Consider the following 18,487-nt stretch of genomic DNA (forward strand, 5'->3'; position numbering starts at 1 on the left):
ACATTTCCACCTCTTACTGTGCTTTATATGCTTAGATGCATTGCCTTAAGTTTTCTGCAGCATCTTTGAAGATAAGGTTCTCAATAGTATGCATCAAATTACTTTTCATATAAAATTCCATTGTCAAAAGAAATCCTTTTGTATGCAATAAATAAAATGTTAGACTGGTATCATTCAAAATTTGCTTTCGTTGCAATTTTTTTCCCCTTCCCTTGTTTTGCTCTTGAAATCTTGATCTGTAAACATTTTTGTTTACATGTATTAATTACTACAGGTACTGCCTAAGAAAACACTATCTTAGTGAACAATCAGCATTTAGCTGAAGTTAATTATCCTGCTGAACAGAATCGTCTGGAACCTTGGAATTCAGGGCCAATTTTGAGAGACTGGAGAATTGTAAGTAGACTTTTCTGTCAGTTAGGCAACTACGGTAGCGTTGAAGTTCCTGAATCTCGGGGCTCATTATTAATACTCCTCCGCCCTCATCGCCTGCCTCCCCACAGCTGGGAGCGCCCTTAACTCGCCACCTGTCGTGGCGGGGCGTTCCCGCGGCAGCGGGCGCGGTGCCGGCGGATTTTGGGGTTACACTCCGCCGTCCGTGAGCTCGGGCTCGGCCCCGCCCTCAGGGAGGCGCTGCGCCCCCCGCACCGGCCGCGGCCACCGGAAGCGGCTCGAGCCGTTTCCTGCTGGGGCGGGGCCTGTGGAGACGGGCCAATCGGACGCGTGCATTGTACGAAGTTGTCCAATAGTAGAGCAGGACAGGGTTTAAAGGGAGCCGCGGCAGCGTGAGGGAGCGGCCGTCGGTTTGGTTCGTGAACGGAGCAGTTGTGTGCGGAGCGGCGGGCAGCAGCTCTCCTCGCATCCGTGCCCATGGCGCTGCCGGTGACGCGCCGCGCCCCTGTGAGTACCGCCACGGGCGGCGGGCGGGCCGGGGGTGGGGGCGAGAGAGGGGGCGCCGAGGGGCCCCGCCGCTCTTCGCCCTCAGGCGGCGCGGGGTCCGCGGGGTGGTGGGGGGGGGGGCGGCTCTCAGACCGGACGGGACCCCCCCGTACTTGGGCGGGTGAGGCGGCGGCCGGGCCGAGCTGTGGCCCAGCGGTGGGAGGGGGCCCCGTTAAGGGCAGCGCGTGCGCTGCTCCCGCCTCGGCCTGGCCTTGGCCGCCGCGCCTCCCCCACTGAACGCGGGGGGGATGTGGGAGTGGGAAAACTAAAGCTGCTTTAGGGGTAGGTGTAGGAAGGGACTCCGGGAGCCTCTCTTCTGTGGTGATTGTCTAGTGGTTTAAGCTGAACTCCACGAAAAACCTGAAGCCTGGTGGTTTCATTGCTGAGCATAACAAAGAATATTAATTTTTGCGTGTGTAGTATAGCTTTTTGATTTTATGTGGCATATATGTAACAAGGAATTTGCTTTATGCAGCCTCTAGGGGGCGCTGCTACAGTTACAAAGTGTGTGAGTATAATAGTTAAATAGCAGGTGAGCACTCTGACCTTAAAAAGTTACAAAGTATGAGATAGGATGCATTGCTTAATTTTACAACACCCTTCAGAGAGTACAGTGCTCTGAATCTAGAGGAGACCTCTTCATCTGAACATATGTGACTGGCTAGGAAAGAAAAGCTGGTTGAGTAATGCGTAGCAGGCACAGAGGTACACAGGTACAGTGGAGTGGTGGTAAGCGTATAATGGAGTCAGGCATTGGAAAGTTGTTGGTCTCTGACTCTTCAGCTTTTGCAATTTTATCATTTTAGATCACTAGAGGGATGGAGAATGCTGTGGTGTCTGACCTTAAAAGTAAAACGAAACCTCATGTGACTGGCAAAAGGGCTGCTTTAGAAGAAATAGGAAATAAAGTTGCAACAAGAGGAACGCACATATCTAAGGTAAAGGAACATTTGAAATCTATATAGAGGGAGAAGTTAGATTGCTAGCTCTCTACTAATAATAATTGTTTTTACTACAGAAAACAGAATGCCCCAAAGCATCCATAAAGCCTGTGAAAGTACCTAGCAAGATGACAAATGGAATTGCACTGCCTAAAGCTCCACCTGCTGTGAATCAAGCAAACAAAGAAACTGATGTTCCAAAGGTAGAAAGCGATGATACTGTTCTGATTTTTAATTTGCTTTGCAGCTTAGAGCTCTACCTTCACAAGAGTTTATCTGTGGCTGTATCTCATTCCTCTGCTGAAAAAGCAAAGCCTCTGTACTGAGGTTTTGGTTTAATGCAGGTTGTACTTAAAGGCTGACATTCAAGTGACAGAACAAACTGTTGAAGTGCTGGATGAAGTTTCTGCTTTAGCTGGCAATTACTAGAAGATGTTGGGATTCTATGTTTGCAGTATCTCAATGAAAACTTGCTGCACTGGAGCCCAAGCTTGGTTTCAACTTCCGTCTAAAGAAGTTGTATTAGTGACTGGTGAAACATGGAAACAAAGGAACATTGAAATGTAAACAGTAGATACATAAGATGCGTTAACAGATATGATCTATTCCTTAGGTTATGTCTCCTGTCCCTATGGATGTATCAATGCAAGAGGAGGATTTGTGCCAAGCCTTCTCTGATGTGTTGCTCAACAACGTAGAAGACATTGATGCTGAGGACTGGGAGAACCCCCAGCTGTGCAGTGACTACGTCAAAGACATCTACCTGTACCTGAGGGAGCTCGAGGTAGGATGCCCCACGGCCGCCCTCGTGTCTCTGGGGTTACCTGGTTGCTCACACCGCTCTCCCCACAGCTGCAGCAATCGGTCCGGCCACACTACCTGGACGGGAGGACGATCAATGGGCGCATGCGCGCAATTCTGGTGGACTGGCTTGTCCAGGTGCACTCGAGATTCCACCTCCTGCAGGAAACACTGTACATGTGTGTGGCGATCATGGATCGCTTCTTACAGGTGAGGGATTCTTCAAGTCATGCTCAGTAATTATTCGATTACTATGTTTGTAAAGGAGTTCAGGATTTAACTTTTCTTTAGAAATCTAACAATCTACAAAATCTGCTCTGTGTATAAGAGCTGTTACAGTACAGCATCTTAACTGAGGCTGTTCCCTTCTTTGAGCACCTTTGACTAGAGTGAAGAACATCATTTATAAGAATGAGCACTGTCATGCTGGTATCGTAAACTGATAATCTGTTTACCTAGAGTTAGGCATTTTAAATTTCCTGTGTTGCAGAGTCATCCAGTACCTCGCAAGAAGCTTCAGCTGGTGGGCGTAACAGCGCTGCTTGTAGCTTCAAAATATGAAGAGATATTGTCTCCTGATGTAGCAGACTTCGTTTACATTACCGACAATGCCTACACCAGTAATGAAATTAGAGAAATGGAGATGATTATTCTTAAAGAATTAAATTTTGATCTGGGACGACCTCTTCCAATTCACTTCTTAAGAAGAGCATCAAAAGCTGGGGAGGTGGGTACTTGTCCTCATTATCTAGCACTTTCCTTTATTGGTAAAGTCTATGGGGATTGCTTCTGGCATTTTTATCATGTGATCTTACCCTCCTCCTGCTTAAATGCTGGATGAAGAAATGCTCAGCTCTGAAACTCCACCGTGTGGAGTAACATGACAATGTCACTGTGGTAGCCAGTAGTATTTCACATTTGTATCTACTGCGGCCTATGTTCAGCCTTAGAGGCAGTAATTTTACTGTTCAGCTAAGAACCCTTGCTTTTAATCTTTTTAATCCTGGTGATCAGGGTACTTATTAGTAAAACATTAGCCGTGTTGCAGTTCTTTGTAATTTCTGCTTGCAAATACTGTGATATTTAAGAATCAAAAGATAAGCTTTCTCTTTGACACGACCCTTTCTTTCTCCACCTCAGTAGTTACATTCAAGTGAACTGTCCACTCTTTGAGGGGGGCTTCGATTGCCTCAGCAGACCACTAACTCAAATAAGTAATTTTACATCTCTCCTTCCTTTAGTTTGCATTACAGAAGGAGCACTTGTATCCCCAGTTGGGCACAGCAGTACCTGATACTGCAGTTTTCTGTTAAAATCCCTCACTTGACTTTGTGTCCAAATTCCAAAGGGCTGCTAGTCTAGACTGATGTGGTCACTGGTGGTCTTGCTTTTGAGAGGAATGTCTGTTAGAAAGGATGGTCCCTAAACTGTAGTAAAGATTTTGCTGTTTTTGTTTTGTTCTTGAACACAATAAGCAATTCTGAGTGATTGTGCTGAAGTGAAGTGAAATTTTGTGGATTAACAAGCTCTCAACCTGCTAGGCCGATGCTAAGCAACACACTCTAGCAAAATACCTGATGGAGCTGACACTGATAGACTATGACATGGTTCACCATCGTCCTTCAGAGATTGCAGCTGCTGCATTGTGCCTGTCTCAGAAGATTCTGGGACATAACAAATGGGTGAGTATTTTAATCAAACTTGTTGTTAGGAGTTTTTCCTTCGGTCAGTGGAATTGAACCAATAAAAAAGCACTTAAGAAAATTGTGTTTAGGTTGGTAACAATGCTGGTGCTGGAATGACAGTTGGACAGCCTGATGCATAAGGGCAGGTAGAAAAAGGAATGTGCCAGTAAAAACTCACAATCCTTTTCTGTATGAGTAGTGTGGTACAAAAGGATTTTTCTGTTGGAATTGAGTTACAGAAGGCTACACTGTAAGTAAAAATAGATTTTCATAATTCTTGAAGTACACGTAGCATAATGAAGTTGTGGACCATGAGTAGTGAGTTGTAGTTCAGCTGGTTGTTTTTTTATTCTCTGTTCAGTCCAGAATCATGGTCCCTGATATGTCCAGACTTCTGCATATCAGGTTACTCTGGATCTGTCATTTGAACTGACAGCTACAGCTTCCAGCACTTGAGTCTTAGCCATGAAGCTTAGGGTGTTTGCTGCCTGACGTGATTGTGCCTTCAGCAGCAATTCCCCCATCATAAATCTCAAGTTTGTTACTGTTCTGCTACAGGGTACAAAGCAGCAGTACTACACTGGCTATGCAGAGGACAGTCTTGTGATGACCATGAAACATATGGCCAAGAATGTGGTCAAAGTAAATGAGAAGTTAACAAAATACATTGTAAGTATAACTACTTAAATCCTCTCTATAATGTTTTAAAAATAGCTTGCTGCATATTGTGGCTCCTTAGGTAAAGACTCCATATGTTATCTCAAAGCCTATGCTCTTCTGACAAGCCTGTGAGAGGCTGTTGCATTAATGTTAACATCAAAACCTTTTTAACAAGTTGTGCTCTTGTTACTTTGCAAACTGGTTCACTGCCAGCCTTGTTTGTTTGCTTGTTTTCCAAGCAGGCAAGCTAACTGACCAAAAAATCATCTGCCTGAGCATAAATACTGTATGTGTAAAACTTCTGTATCTCTGTTCTCTATTCTGCAGGCTATCAAGAATAAGTATGCAAGCAGCAAACTACTGACCATCAGCACCATCCCTCAGCTGAACAGCGAGATCATTAGGGATCTGGCTGCATCACTCTTGTGAAGCCCTGGGCAGCAGGGCCTGATGATGGGGTGTGCACTTTGTCTACTGCTTTTGTACATAGCATTCCAGCCTCCCGCAGACAGTTCCGACTCACGCAGAAGGTGACATTTTAAATTTGCTTTGTAACACAGCTTTCTATCTAAAAATAAAACTCCTTTCTTTTAAATATTGTGAGTGTGACTCTTTAAGGTACAACCTACGTATTTGCAATCTAATGTCCAAGCAGAACATTTGACTAAATAGGTGATTGTTACAACTTGCAGTTAAATGGGCTTGATTATTCTCTGTGGTTGCTTCCAAAGAGAATCTCCAAGCTTTATATATTGCATTGTATTTATTAATTTATTTTCACTCTTAACATAAAGAACAGGCAGACAGTGCATCTTTTCTGTTGTACCTTAAAGAACACTAAATATGTACTTTATTTCAGTGCCTTATTCCAAGAAAGTGTACTGGAATTTTTTTTTTTTTTTTGTAGGTTGTTGCCTTCAAGCTTGGGGAAAGTAGGCTAGCTTTAATGGGTATTAACCTTGTAAATCTGTGTGTTTCTCTGTGTGCTTAAAGGGAGCTAAGGTAGAAAAACTAGAAGTCTCCTGTAATGCTAACACCTAGGCAGGGAATACAGGTGTGGAACTGTGGGGAGGAGACCTTCTGAAAGCAGCTCAGCTCTTGAAACCTTCTCCACTTCCTGAAAAGGACCCCCTTAGTTTTTTCATTACCTGTTCACTTGCCCACATCTTCTCTTCCCCCCCCCACCCCTTCTCCAATAAACCTCTGTACCTGGGATTACAGAGTCAAACCCCCCATAAGGCAGTTCTTCTTTGCCCCTTCCTTGACATTTTGCTTGCTTTTGTCTTTGTTTCTGCTCTGTCAGTATCTGTATGCTCAGGGAATACAAGCCTGTAATTAATGCAACTTTTCTACCTCAATACCTCATGTAGGTCTTTTTGTTAAATTAATCCTGTATCAGTAATGTTTAATTACAGACCTTTTGGGTAGTCTCCAGGTTATACTGAACTCATTACCTCCCTTCCACGCTGAGCTATTCTATGACTGTTCCAGCATCTCTTCTTAACGAGCATGCTGGCTCTGATGTAAAAGGCAAGAACCTCATGCTACAGAACTGACCTAGACCCCAGATCTCCTGTGTGGGAAGGATGTTGAACTTACTGGGTTTTATCTCCTCAAGCAGATTTTTCTCTCCCCTGTGCTAAGTAAACCTAGCACTTGCTGCAAATGATCTTCTGAAAAATGTGCTTCATTCCTTGTGTGGATGTAATTCCTCCCTTGGAGTGAGGTCCTCATTCCTGTCTCCCAGAAACAGTTTCTACAGCAGATGGTTTGTGTACCTAAGTTAGACTTAGGCAACGGTTTAGGAGGGATTCAAGATTTTTAGCTGTATCTTAAAGCTTATGCAACTTTTTAATACCAACATATCCAGGGCTTTTTAACTGTTCTTAACAGGAGAGAACAGCACTTCAGCTGGGCATAGGGAAAAATAATTGGGAGTGAAGAAAAGGGTTTTTTCTTTAGAAGTCAGTGCAGTAAAATCCTGAAGACATTGTATATGTGAGAACAAACTGCACAGAGAACAAATAAGACGTGTTGATCTTCCTGTGTTTTATTTTACGGAGGTTCAAAAGGCAAAGCAGGAATTCTCAGAACAGCAGGGCAAGCACCAGCCACTCTGCTGGGGGAGGCAATCAGACTTGGGCAGTAACACCTGTGCTTTTGCTATTTAAAAGGAGAAGGAGTAGTGCATATCTGTAAGTACCTGGCATAAAAATTCTAGCAGTACTACTTCATAAGAACAGTGGACTACTACATTATACATTTTTACATGTTTCTATCATAACCAGTTTTTATATACAGTATATAACTATTTCTGTAAATGTACAGCTCTGCATAAAGACACTTCCTATAACAGGTAGAGTATTAAACATAAATCCAACATGGGCCAGCCATATTATAATATAAATCTTGAAGAAGGCAACATTGTTTAGCATACAGTACAATGTGGTTCTCTGTTTTAAATTCTTACAGTGCCTGTTGGGAGTCCCTAAACACACCTGCAAACACAAACCAGTTCCATTACATCTCTGTACAGAATTACTTAAATAGACCATCACAGTAGTTTTTTAGATGGTAATATCCCAAATGAGCCTCTATCTTTTTGACATGTAGCAGCATACTTATTAACATGTTCCCCAGAGTGATCTGCATTAGATGAAATGTGCATTTAACATTATCTTCAGTAGATAATTTAAAAGATTACTGATATTCAGCTGAAGGCACTTATTAAATACACCCCTTTCGAAGTTCCTGGTCCCAGACTGTAAAGCACCTGTTTCAGGAAGATAGTAGGTTTGAGCATTCTTCACTTACCAGGTGTTTAAACCAGGTTTTAAATATAATAAATAATTGGTCAGTTCATTGCTGTATGGTGCTGAGACAAAGATCAAAGTCTGTACTGTGGGTAACTTCCTGCTCATACACAATTTACTGGTGAAAATACTGCTGAGAACAGCAGATCTTGGAAGAACAATGTCCTGAAGGCAAGGGAAACATCATCAACCACTGGTACCTCTACGTCAATTATTCTCTGACAGTCTTTTAAATCTTGGTGACGTAATTGTTGGGAAACAGACCTTGTTTCCCTCGTAGTCTTCCCGTCCACCAGCCAGAAGGATCTGCAACAAGGATAGCAAGGGTAAGGAGTGAGCTCTGGGAAACATTTCTGCGTACTTGGTGCAACCTGTGGCAAAGCTGTACCACTCAGTGAGAGCCTTCTTGGGAAGGAATGAGGGGATAGGATGTGGAGTGTTCATCTTTTGGCCACATCATTTTGCCTTGGGGAGGGTGCTTTGGAGACCCAGAGTTGGAATTGGTTAACTACTTCTTGCTTCTTGTGCTACAGCTGTGGTTTAGGCTAATTTTCCTCTAGAGGCAGTGACCGAATTACTGTCTCACTAAATGTACAGCTCTGCAGTACCCAGTGACACAGGTCTGTGGTCTGTCTCTGACATGCTCTTGAGTGAAGAGGTTGGACTGGGGTGGAGGCTTCTGTGCCCCCTGAGCCATCATGGAAATTTGCAAGCCTAACAAGAGAAGAGGAACTGGGGTGGCTTGGGAAGTCCTGTCCTAACTCCTTGTGACAATGTACCTTCAAGACCAGCACTGAAATTCCAGCCCCTGTGTGTCCATACCTTCCTTGATGATGTCAATGATATCGTTGGCGTTGAAGCTGAGCTCGTCGGTGTCCTGCGCGTCGTAGGCGTAGAGCGCCCGGCACTGCGGCACCTGCGGCTTGGGCTTGGGCTGTGGCTTGGGCCTTCCTCCGGCCGGCGGCGGGCGGCTCGACGTCTGCCTGCGGACACTGACCGACAGCAAGGGCTCGTGGGCTTTGGGGCTTGTGACTCAAACCTGAGCTTTAGCAAACCCCTCTGTCTTAATGAATTCATTTTGAAGAACATCACAGAACAAGGGAAAAAAGATTTTCTTGAATGTCACAACACTTAAAAATAGCAGTGTGAGACTTCCCTGGGAAAGGGACAGAGTCGCCATTTCTTTCCTATGGAAATGGATGAGTAAGGACTTCCCAGCAGTTCAAATGAAGATATTTAGTGCCCAGGCTGAAATGGAAGCAAATGTGCACATGCGGTTCATGCATATCTTGGTATCTGCACAGCTTAGGCTGTGTCTCTCCCCTTTCCCCAATGTCAACAGGGATTTAGTTTTTAGTATCAAAAACAAATTTCCAGCTCTCAGGCTTGCTACTTTACCATTCTTGTGACTAAGCTGCAACAGAGACTTGCATATCTTTTAAGTTGCCTCAGATTCCAGGGCCATCTATGGACTTGTTCTGTTATAGCCAACTCTGAAGCAGCAGGGGAGATGCTGCACAAACTGTTACAGCTGTGACCACTCCAAAGATTAGGAAGGGGAAAGAGGGAAGAAACGCATTTTGCCAGCTCATCAGCTAATAAAGGCTGGAAGAGAGAACAGGTATTAGACTCAGTATGTCAGTTTAAAATTAATAATCTATGTGCTGAATGACAAAAACTGTAATGATGTGGAGGAGAATGAATTGTGATCATGTAATGTAATGCCACAGTAACATTACACAGCTTTTGCAGAACAGGGTTACAGTTACTTACACAAAGTCCTAGGCTTAATTTTGTCAATAAACCTGTCTAATTCTAACTTTGTAGTGAACTGCACCAGAAAATAAGATTTGAAGTATGGGTTATAACAGCACTTCAGTTCTCAATGTATCTATGAGGGGAGAGATTTTCTCCCATTCTTCAGCATCTACTGCCTTTGCTCAGGGTAGGAGATGTTGTGAAACCTAGACCTACATATGGAAACTAAAGAATTCAGCACAAGTCTTGGAAAATAGCTCAGCTTTTGTGCAGCCATGGTAGAACTAGGGTATCTTAAATGAGATGTTTTGCTGTTGCAAGGGAGCCTGGTGATTTTCATCTTGGTCTTGTACTGGATTGTTAGTACCAGTGTATCCTTCTTGGCAGCTTTGCTAAAAATGAACCTAATTCTAATCCTTAAAAATTATATCTACTTATATATGGCTATTAACACCTCTTCTAGCTTGCAGCTTCCTTTTGAAAAGGAACAGGCAGAGAAATGCTCATCTGAAATCCACGGCTGAATACAGTTATGTTGTTTCTTTTCAGTGCATTAATAAAGGAGCTCGTAATGCCCAGGAAGACAGCCATGGGAATGTCACTTTTGTTAAGAGTACTTCCTTTGGTTACTGCTGCAGAACAGCTGAGATGTTCGGGTTTGGCTTTATCCTATGGCTTATGTGTTTTTGTTGTTGTATGAACTGTAGTCTCAAGACAAAATCTAATATTAGTAAAAGAGTTTAACAGAAGAAGCTGACACGTGACAAGAACATCTCACCACCTAAAGACTCTATGTCTTATTGTTATTACAAGATGGAACGTGCCTGAAAGTGTTAGGATGTGCCGATGGGTTTGAAAGTGGTAAAATAAGTAGCAGCGACCACTTCTTTGTGATTTTTCTTATTTGAAGATTAATCTTAAACAGGAAAATGCTCTAAATATGCCTGAAATACCTTACGGGTGACACTGGGCACAGTGGGGTAAAATGACTGCCATTAGTACAACTGAAAAGACCTCTGTACCTGCCTAACCTTGCTTGAGGGCTCTGTGTTCAGGAACTAGAAAGCCCCTCCTAAGGAACCCTCTGCACTTTCATTTCTCAAAATCTATCAATTGTGCACATTTATGGTATTACTTGATTTCTGTGAGGTGTCTAATGCTCACTAACATTGTAACTAATATATCAAATCAGCAAAAGAATGCTTAGGCCAACAGGGTAATTCAGTGCAGAACACTTGCTAAGGAGCTTGTCTGCTGACTGACAGCTGAGACAGGGCTGTTTGTACAAAAAGGTGCTCTTGATACGGTTAAAAATAAATATACTTTTGCTGCCTCCAAGAATCCCCATTCATGCAGATCATGGGAGTTATCAGCAAACTGCTGCTTCTTTCTTTTTTTTTCATAGCGCTGCTGAGTAGGAAGCAGTCTTTGACAATTAAGTGACACTCAAGATTCCCACTATAGTGAAGCTCCACTAATGTTCTACAAGAGTGGAATAAGGGAAACTGCTGGGTCACTGAAAAACCTTAAAATTTTTTAAGGCCATCAACATTCAAATTTAAGATATTGAACTAGTACTGCTTCACCTTTATTCCTACAGCTCTAGGATAGCATATCTGTTTTGGAATCTGATGGAATTGATGATACCTTAGAGTACAGCTCAATAGCACAACCTGGTGATTGACATACAGAGTATATCAGTTATGAACAGTTTGAGTGTGTGAAACAATTGGCAAAAATGGGCATCTTTTTCTCAGATTCAATGTAAAATCTTACCCAGCTGCTCCTTGGTCAGGTACTTTCAAGAAATCCAAGCTTTCTGGTTGCTGTGAAATCTTGCCTGATCCTCCCGACATTTGCCGTGGTAAAGCTGGTCGTGTCATACTTGTGTACAGGTTCTTCTGATTGGCCCATTGATTTCCTGGGAACTGGGGATGGGCTGCAGACTGGGGGGAATTTATTACTCCATTTTGGTGCTGACCTAGAAGTAAATAAAGCGTGAATGCATGCATTCCAAACTGCAGCTCAGTAAAGGTAACCTTTTCCTTGTGCTGATTGAAGGCTTAACTGTCAGACACAGCTGTCAGAGAGCCCCACCTATCAAGGAACCTGAAAACCAAATCATGTTGAAATGTTGATTTATACTCGGTTTCCAGTCTGCTGACAATCTGTTTTGGGTTCACAACTGCATGGACTTGTGCTCAGGTTTAAGATGTGTGCCCTGAGTGTTCCAAGTGAGCACAAGGATTAGCTCTCTGCCGAGTTCCAGTTTAGCTAACATGGTACCACCACACCTCTAAAACATTGCCAAATATTTTATCCAGATAAGGGTTAATCCAAAGCTAGCCAGAATTGTTTCTTTTTCTTTTGAAGTTCAAACTCAGTCTACCACATATTCAAGGAATTAGACTGTTTCTATTAAGTCGCTATAAATACTGGTCTGTTTTAACAAGCATGGGGTGGGGGGGAGTGTTTGGGCTTTTTTATTGTTCTTTTAAAAAAAATATACCTTGATGCTATTTTGATAGGTGAAAAGGAGTCTGAATTTTCTAGAAGTGACATGGGTTTATGCCTTTAAATAAATAATTATGCCTCTAACTTGAATTTAAAGCAAACCCACCCATGTCTGAGCTACTTGAGGTATCAGGGCCTGAAGAGCACAAGTCAGCATGCTTTACATTCCTAAAACCCCTACGGAGCAAAGCAGGAGCTATGCTTCCATTAAAATTCCATTTCCTTAATGACAGGGGTAACCCTCTCCTTTGCCATTGTGATTATGCCTGCTAAACATTAGCAGAGAACAGCTGTGCAAAGAGGAGAATTCGTAATCATGGCACCTGGGAAAACCCTACTGAATTCAACAGCTGTTCTGTGCTTCTGATATCCTCTGGATACTGTGGCAGAACTTAAGGGTCATAAACGCGTACATAAACCCCACTTCGCAATCCAAGCCAGCATAGCACATACTTTAAGGTGATATAAATAAAGGTTTGGGTTATTCTGAACATGTACAGAACACTCTGTTCAGCTGCTGCACCACTGATTTCAAACCAAGATGTGAAAATACCAGAACCCAGATAGTTGTTTGGGACTTTCAAGGAGGAATGTGCCCAAATCATGACAAGGCTTCAAACTCCTTGAAAGTCTGGACAGTGTAACTGGAACTCTTTTGTAACACGTCTGCAATTTTATTTTTCCAGCTACATGTGGCTACTTTACTTAACATACAAAAAACAACCAAATAAACCAAAATCCATGTTACTAGAACCTACAGAGAGGTCTGTAAGAAAACCTTCTAGTCACCTTTAAAATGTACCCCAGTGCCTGAGGGTCAACACAGCACTTAACTGCAGCAATGACACTTCTCCTAGCTATAAAATTGCTGAAACAGTTTTTGAAAGTATAAACCAGACTCTGTCCTTGCTTTAACTGATGTACAAATACTCACTATATGTCTGCCAACAGGTCAGTTCCTTACAGTAATTTCCCACTTCACAACCAGTTCTGGCACATCACACAGTCCTTAGTTTGACTCAATACAGCTGTGAGGATTTGGAATTGTCTATTTAATTTGGTGACCAAGACTGTCACACCCCCAACTTCCACCATTAGCACTGTGCTTCTCAATAAACAGCAGCTGACTGAAAGAGGACTCTTTGTTAAAAAGAAACTACTCTGGGAGTGTAAGTAAAAAAAAAACCTCTTGGGAAATGCCGGGTCAATGGAATATTGTTCTCCCCTCTGAGTTCACAAGCAAAATTAATCATATCTGCCCAGGGCAGAAGTGGAACACCCTAATTACATCAGTCCCCCACAGAAAGGGCTGTTCACTGGCACAGTTGCTGTGTCCCAGCACTCAGGCACACAGGAGTTGTAACATGTCTGACAGGGCAGGACAATGAGACACAAATTGCATTCTGTGCTGTGGCTGGCACTGAAAGCAGTTTCACTGCAAAGCATTGTCTATGGCTTGATAAGCACAGAGCTTGTACTCTTCACAATGGAGACAGCTACAGGCTCAGGTTTACATTCAGTGACTTTTACCAAGTGTCTGAACAAGTCACCATCCACAACAAGCTGGACATCTCTGGGGGAATATCCAGCAAGACACTTCATAAAATGCCTACAAACATGCTTTTCAGGCAGGATTTTGTAAGAGAAATTTAAACTGTCACCATGATTTTTTTACTGGCTAAAAATTACCAGATGACAAGAGAAAAACAAAAGTCGCCATTTGGAACTCTGTTTTTCCCAGGCTAAGAGGACTTACCCGGAGGAGGTGGTGCAGCTCTCATAGGATAAGCCTGATTTTGAGACCTGCTGGAATACCCTCTGCCTTGGGTAAGGTTCCGTCTAGTAGGACCTAGAAGAAACCAGCAACATTCTGTTACCCCTTCAAAATTACATTAATTAGGTAAATCCTGCTGGCTGCCAGACCCCCTGTTCTGTCATCAGAAAGAGCTGATCTTCAGGAATAAGGAATCTGACTGCTGCAGGGTTGGCCAGGCTGTTACAAAGCATTAGGTGCAAAAAGGATGACTTTGGGATATTCTCCCTTTTGTGATCCAGTTCAACCTGAGGATATAAAGCAAAGCCTTCTTGCCACTACAGTAAACAAGGCCCAGAACACTGACAGCTGTAGAGCAGCAAGGAATTCTGCTGTATCCTTAGGATCTTTGTGTAAGTGTTACAGAGAAATTAATAAAGAACACAGTGAGGCTAGAGCCAGGACGGATAGAAAAGTCCACCATTCTCTGAATTTATAAACCTTTCCCTAATTTCTAGAGGAAATTCATACTTACGGGAATTCTTTGGTAGCCCTGGTCCAATGCTGATCTGCAGCACTTTATTACTTGGTTTGAGAATGGCTACATCTCCTTGGCCTTGCATAAACTGCACTTGTCGAGAACCAGCACTGCTCCAGGGCCCCCAGCTCTCCTTCTTCAGCTTCACTTCAAGTCTGACAGAAGCATGTGAACACATGAATGAAAAAAACCCAGAATTCCTACATCAAATCAAGACAGTACTGCTTGGCAGCAGATAACTTAGAAATAAAAAATTAAAAGCTTACACTGAGAATCTGCATTCCATGAGTGACTCAGCTGACATAAGCACCTAATTAAATCTTTTTTCCATGCTTTTTTTTTTTTTTTTTAATGTTCTTCTTAATTAACACTTTAACTTTCCTGGTACAGCTTCTCAAAGGAAGTTTTAAGATGCCCTGGAGAGGACAGTGAGCTTTGAAGAAAGATGTGTGAGCCCTCAGCCACCAGTGCCTCTGGCACTGCCTCTGCTGGTGCTGCTCGAGGCTGTGTTTGGGGACATTGCCCTGTACACACTGTCAGAGGTGCACGCACACTGGAGGTGTGGGTGGCTGTACACTGCCCTGCGTGGGCTTTGGGGCAGGCCCTATGCTGTGCTGCAGGTGAACAGTTCTGCATACAAACACCTCACCCTTTCATTTTACAGTCCTTCCCATGCAGACACACACACACACGCACATTCTTTCCCAGCACTGCCACACTATCCATCTGCTCTGAACTGTACCCAGATACGGTTTTGGGCAAGACCCCAGAAGCGTAATATATGACATTTACTCCTGGTACTGGCTTTGCATTCCCAGTGCACAGGAGTGTATGCTACAATAATGTTCCATACTTCCACACTCAATGCTCCTTCTACACCCTTTACAAACAAAAATAGTGATCTACTGCTGCCTTTCATAATTCCTCCACCTTTTTGAAGGCAATAAAATAAACATACAAATCCAAGGCCTGCTGTTGCTGAGCTCCTTAATGGGTGGAAGTATTAACAAAAGCACATGTTTGCTGGGATTGTTTCCAGGATGTCCTCACAGCCAAAATGCTAATCAGACATGCTCTAGGTTTTCAGGCTTGTTTTTAAAAAATGTTCCCAATATCATTTACTTAAGTGAGGCCTCTTTAGAATTATTCTTTTACCCTGCAGTCCCCTGCACCCACAAACTTCAGCATTTCAGACTGTTATATTACGTGCCAAGAATTCTTTCAAACTCTTCATTGAGATGTCTGCACTCCTAGGTGAAGGTGAAGAAGCAGGAAGGGGATGCTTCCTGCTCCTGTCAGGAGCCAAGCAGCAGCTGTGCAGTGGCTGTGCAGGGCCCTGCCCTGGGCTCTGCTGGCACAGCTGCTCTGTGGCAGAGCTGCAGAGGCCTGGGCCCAGTGCCACAGGCAGGAGAAAGAAGGCAGCTCTCCATGCACACACAGTGGGAAGGGACAACTGGCCCTGGTAAATCCTAACCTGTTACTCCAACAAGGCAAGCACAAAGTCTGGTCTCCTTGCACATACAGGGTTTTACACTGTGCTACCTCCTGTTACTGTAAATAAAGTACAGCTTGCACTCACTCATTTGCCCTGACAGCAAGAACAAAACATTTATCCCTAAAAGCCCATTGAAAAAGGCCATAACTCACGTATTGCTAAATTTCAGAGGTAGTTTTCTTTGTGTTTTCTCTTCGTATCGTTTAGATAAGAGGCTTAAAAACTCCGTTTTGAAGACTGATTCAAGCAAACTATCGTATTCCTGTTCATGTAGAATGAAAATGTCATCCTGCATGGTGCTGCAAGGAAATCAGAGCATATACCATCCAGTTTAAAATGTCATCAGCAAATACAGCCAGCATTATAATGATATTTGCAGAGTACTCATGGTTAATTTTTAAAAACATACGAAGTCCAAGCAGCATTAATTACAGAACCTTGCTTTCTGAGAACAGGTTTGTTTTTTTTCAGGAGTTGGTAATGGAATATCTGAAATAATCCCTTTTGAGAGACAGGAATACTACTTAGTCATTTTATAGTAATTACTGTTAGCAAAAAATCATGTGCTAATAAAGTTACAATTATAATTCTTCTCTTCAATAACGGCAGATTTTGTGATTAGAGATAAATTGGAAATTTGAAGGTTACTGAAGCAAGTCGGAAACCCAAAGCAAGCAAATTCAGAAAGAAAGCTTTCAATTCCCACTTCATCAACTTATTTTTCCCATCCTACACAAATTGCTCTGTCAGTGGAAAAATATATTGCAGGTACTGACCTTAAAGAAACAGAAAGAATTCTCTCCACTTCCATCCTTCGCTTCAAGACTTCCTTTACCTGGCCTTTCTCTGGGCCCTGCTTTATCTTTTCACGCCCAATCAGGTAAATGCACTTGGGAGTCAGGATGAGATCTCGCTTCACGCTCTGAAACACAACATTAAAAATACACAGCCGTGTCCTGCATGGTGTGACCCTGACCTGGGCAGTTTCTGTGACAGGATGGTGAAGACAACTCTGACTCCCAGCAAAACTCATCTTTAGGGGATGTTGCTGTTCCACCCACCTTAAACCGTCTGTCGTATTTAATTACAGTGTCTGCAAAATCGATCTTCTCCCGTTTGCCCACAAACTGCCGTAGCTCAGGATGGTCCTCCAAGCCTATGTAATCTCCCACAAAATTCCTGTTAATGCTGTTCCGTCTTCTCTCTTTCTTGTTCAGCAAGAGATCTGATGCTTAAACACCAAAGATAAACACTGATTAATAGCATCTACTAAATTTCCTAAACTCATGCTCTCAAAGAGCCAACTGTTTCACATGGAATTTCTTGGGAAGTGATAACCAAATTGTTTCTAATATGGAAAAAAGTGAAATACTGCTACTGATCCTTTAGATAAGGATGTATGTGATCATTAAATCAATTCCTAATGAAATACACTGATGGCAAGCTCAGTAGTTCTGGTTAATTGGGAGCACTTCTGGAACTCGGAAATTTCTCACTCACTGCTGGAAATTAAAGATTAACCCTTCTAAACCGAGTGTGTTCATTCACACAGCTCAGGTCACACACAACTAAGTCCCAGTAGAGTCCATGGATTGATTTTATCACCTACAGATTATTCAGATTTTGCGTAACTGTGGGAAGTTTTCTTTTCTGCCTCCCCTGCAGCATCTTTTGCTGTCTGTCCTACTCAGTCTGGTTTTGATTTGAGAGCAAAACACTGGGCAGTCCAAGAGGTCTGTGCATGCAGAGCAGTCAACCTCATTAGTGGTACCTTAGTAGTCCAACAAGGTCATCATTCCGAGACAGTCACCTGTAATGCAACTTTTGCCTAGAGAGGGAGAGATTTCCTTCCTTTTCGTGTCCCTCCTGCTCTTCCTGGAACCGTGTGTGTGTGTGAAGTGCCTGCCAGCAGAAGTTACGACCTACCTTCTTCTCTCATCTGCACATATTTTTTTCTGGCTGTGTACTTCCTCCAGGCCTTCTGGATGGCCCTGGCATACCCATCATACTTCCTCTCTCTCATCTCTTCTAACAGGAACAGCTGTACAAAGAGACAATGCAGTGGGTCAAACATTTTACATGCAAAGTTCAAGAAAAAGCTGCATTTTACTTTCAACAACTCTCCAGTACATTTCACTCTAGATCCAAGCTGGTGCCTCTTCCACAACTGTGGGATGTGAGATTGGAATGTTAAGGTAACCTTTTCTGGAAGAAATCTCTGATGCTTGAGTGGCTGTGGCTCTTACCAGTCTACCCATTAAGTTCCATACCCCATGATGAAGGAAGAGGAACATGGATTCTCCCTGAGATATGCTACTGGTGCAACTCAAGGTTCTCCACTGGCCATTTCTTCAGCCTCCATCCACACATTCTCCAAAATTCCTACTTCTCTAGTCAGAATGTTACCATGTCTGTGGGGATCTGTGCAATGTGTAACATAACACACTGCTCACAAGCAACTTTCTTCCCTGGCTGAATTTCATACCCTTGTGTCCCCTGGCTCCATTCTTTCTCACCCCCAAAGGTTGTCAGCTGGATGCAGGACTTGCAACTATGACCTTATAATTCAGAAGTATGTCATAGTAAGATT

General features: G+C 43.1%; 2 protein-coding genes across 5 annotated transcripts in view; one reads left to right on the plus strand and one right to left on the minus strand.

The window, feature by feature from the left end:
- Nucleotides 1-782: 782 nt before the first annotated feature.
- CCNB2 (cyclin B2) lies at nt 783-5,621 on the plus strand. Its single transcript, XM_042038975.1, has 9 exons — nt 783-900; nt 1,746-1,877; nt 1,958-2,083; nt 2,494-2,664; nt 2,733-2,891; nt 3,172-3,408; nt 4,223-4,363; nt 4,925-5,035; nt 5,354-5,621. The coding sequence occupies exons 1-9, from the start codon at nt 871-873 to the stop codon at nt 5,453-5,455; spliced, it is 1,209 nt and encodes a 402-aa protein (XP_041894909.1). The 5' UTR covers nt 783-870; the 3' UTR covers nt 5,456-5,621.
- A 1,434-nt stretch (nt 5,622-7,055) lies between these two features.
- The window catches only part of MYO1E (myosin IE), a 77,747-nt gene continuing 66,315 nt past the window's right edge, over nt 7,056-18,487 (minus strand). For 2 of the 4 annotated variants that reach the window (XM_042038963.1, XM_042038962.1), the window contains exons 20-28: nt 17,824-17,938; nt 16,959-17,128; nt 16,674-16,819; nt 16,050-16,196; nt 14,400-14,557; nt 13,868-13,960; nt 11,374-11,578; nt 8,662-8,831; nt 7,056-8,145 (exon numbers count right to left, since the gene is read on the minus strand). In XM_042038963.1, coding sequence (XP_041894897.1) covers nt 8,069-8,145; nt 8,662-8,831; nt 11,374-11,578; nt 13,868-13,960; nt 14,400-14,557; nt 16,050-16,196; nt 16,674-16,819; nt 16,959-17,128; nt 17,824-17,938 — 1,281 coding nt within the window. In that variant the 3' untranslated portion in view covers nt 7,056-8,068. Of the gene's footprint in view, nt 8,146-8,661; nt 9,445-11,373; nt 11,579-13,867; nt 13,961-14,399; nt 14,558-16,049; nt 16,197-16,673; nt 16,820-16,958; nt 17,129-17,823; nt 17,939-18,487 lie in introns of those variants that run through there. The other 2 variants (XR_006017848.1, XR_006017849.1) reach the window with 2 other exon arrangements.

The sequence above is a fragment of the Corvus kubaryi genome, unplaced genomic scaffold (genome assembly GCF_017639235.1).
Source record: "Corvus kubaryi isolate FWS band 111438036 unplaced genomic scaffold, C.kubaryi_AGA036_p1.0 37394, whole genome shotgun sequence".
Lineage (NCBI taxonomy): Eukaryota > Metazoa > Chordata > Aves > Passeriformes > Corvidae > Corvus > Corvus kubaryi.